General features: G+C 31.8%; 1 protein-coding gene across 1 annotated transcript in view; it reads left to right on the forward strand.

The window, feature by feature from the left end:
* LOC127004280 (BDNF/NT-3 growth factors receptor-like) overlaps nt 1–2,500 on the forward strand; it is a 107,680-nt gene that overhangs the window by 77,339 nt on the left and 27,841 nt on the right. The window contains exon 10 of the mRNA XM_050871842.1: nt 2,393–2,500. This exon is cut by the window's right edge and continues 206 nt beyond it. Coding sequence (XP_050727799.1) covers nt 2,393–2,500 — 108 coding nt within the window. The remainder of the gene's footprint in view (nt 1–2,392) is intronic.

Below are 2,500 nucleotides of genomic sequence, written 5' to 3' on the forward strand. Positions count from 1 at the left end.
TGGGAAGAAGGAGAGAAATACAGGGTAATCAGTTCGTTCATGATCCTCCTCCTCGTCTTCGTCCTCTTCGTCCTCCTCCTCCTCCTCCTCCTCCTCCTCCTCCTCCTTACTCATTTACCACTCCATCCCTTCTGAAGACAAGCTTTTACTTAAATTACTCTCTCTCTCTCTCTCTCTCTCTCTCTCTCTCTCTCATATACTGTTTCCTTCACACACGTAAGTTTTGCTCGCGAACCTGTGCCCAGTATTTTAATTATAACTCATGATAGAATGACAAAAACTCACTCGAGAAAAAAATATTGGAAATGTAAATGTGAACTATTGCCAAAATAAAGAATGTTAAACAATACTCATCTTGACAATGCTTGGTCTTTTTGTCTCAGCTCAGTTTTCCAGTAGCGTTTCTTTTCCATTGATATGAGAACAGTCAACGCACAAGCTATCCAATGGTAAACTATACAGACAAACCTCAAATTAATCGTCAAAGTGTCCCGGGTTCGATTCCTCCCACCCCCCTAACACCACCATCAACTCTTCCTCCTTCTCCTAAATCATGAGCTCCCTAAAATGTGTCTGTGTCCTTGTCCCTTCTTGCTTACCTCGCTCCCTAGTGTCTCCTTTCTCCTCTCAAGATCAAAAGCAAGGTTGATATTCGTGACCTCCCTCTTGTTCCTTTCATCCGTCTGGTTCCTGCCTCGACGCACCTCACCCTTCCTTTCCCTGCCATCTCGGGCTCTTTCTCCAAACAGCGCGCACCAACAACTATTATAACTTTATTTTCTTCATCACAGGGTTCATTCCACACTTATTGCCATTCCTTGCTGTTTTGTTTTCGCTTTCTCCACCTCTTTTTACTCATTCTCTCTTTCAGTCACACACACACACACACACACACACACACACACACACACACACACACACACACACACTCAATCACACATACACAGCATCCTTTATCTTTCTTTCTCCTTTAATTACCTCTTTCCCATGGTTGGAAAAAATCATGATTTTTTTAAAAATAATAATTTAAAAAATCGATTTAATTGATTTAAATCGGATTTTTTTTATTTAAATGATTTTTTTAATCATATTTTAGTTTATGTTAATTGCTTGTTTCACTTTTATGAGGACATTTTCTTGTAAGAAACTTTGCCAATGTCAAATGAAACCATAGTTTATGCTGTTACATTACCGAAAACGAGTTTTCACTTGAAAATCCTAAGTAGAAAAACACTGGTAGTTTAATCAGATCTAAAGAGTTAAAATAACCAGTACATAAATACAAAGGAACAGAAGAAGGACTTCAATCACAATGTCGTCAAATTTGGATCATATTTATAATAAATTATTCAGTTATACTCCTGTGCATTAAAAGAAAATTATGCTCATTTTTTTTACAGCATAGGAAGCAGCTCAAGGGCAAAAAAAGGAAACATTAATGAAGAAAAAGCCCGCTATTCGCTGCTCCCACAAAAAGCGCTCAGAGGAGTGACCAAAAGAGAGATCAACTTCATAATTACATTTATTGTTGTTATCAACAAAAAGACAGAACATTTCTTTTTTATGCTTTTGATTATTCGTCTTGTAAGAGAAGGCATCTAATTACTGGTGCCTGACTTGCTGCAGGACCAGTAAAGGACAAGCAGACTGATGTTTGTACAAGTGGATCACATTTCCTTCCTGCTACTTTGCATATATATATATATATATATATATATATATATATATATATATATATATATATATATATATATATATATATATATATATATATATATATATATATATATATATATATATATATATATATATATATATATATATATATATATATATATATATATATATATATATATATATATATATATATATATATATATATATATATATATATATATATATATATATATATATATATATATATATATATATATATATATATATATATATATATATATATATATATATATATATATATATATATATATATATATATATATATATATATATATATATATATATATATATATATATATATATATATATATATATATATATATATATATATATATATATATATATATATATATATATATATATATATATATATTATATAATTTTAGATACAGTATATTTCATTTTAATTTAAATCATGATTTTTTTATTCTATTTTGAATCGATTTAAATCACATGATTTAAATCATTTGATTTAAATCAAAACAACTCTGCTCTTTCTACTACTTCGACTCAAGATCTTTGGCACTAAACTTTAAACTTTTTTTTTCTAGGTATCCTCCGTTTTCTCTTTCTTTCCAGCAGCAGCGAACGACAGCTATTTCCTTATATGTTTTGCTTCGGGTTTAGTCACGCCCCCTTCTGTTCCCCGGCGCAGGTTGCTTCAGGTTCCCGAGCAGGCTAAAGCATGCTAAGCCGGGCAAATACGAGGTGCATATTACGAACAATTACGGCACCACCAACACTTCGCAGCGACACCACCGCG

The sequence above is a fragment of the Eriocheir sinensis genome, chromosome 27, assembly GCF_024679095.1.
Source record: "Eriocheir sinensis breed Jianghai 21 chromosome 27, ASM2467909v1, whole genome shotgun sequence".
Classification (NCBI taxonomy): domain Eukaryota; kingdom Metazoa; phylum Arthropoda; class Malacostraca; order Decapoda; family Varunidae; genus Eriocheir; species Eriocheir sinensis.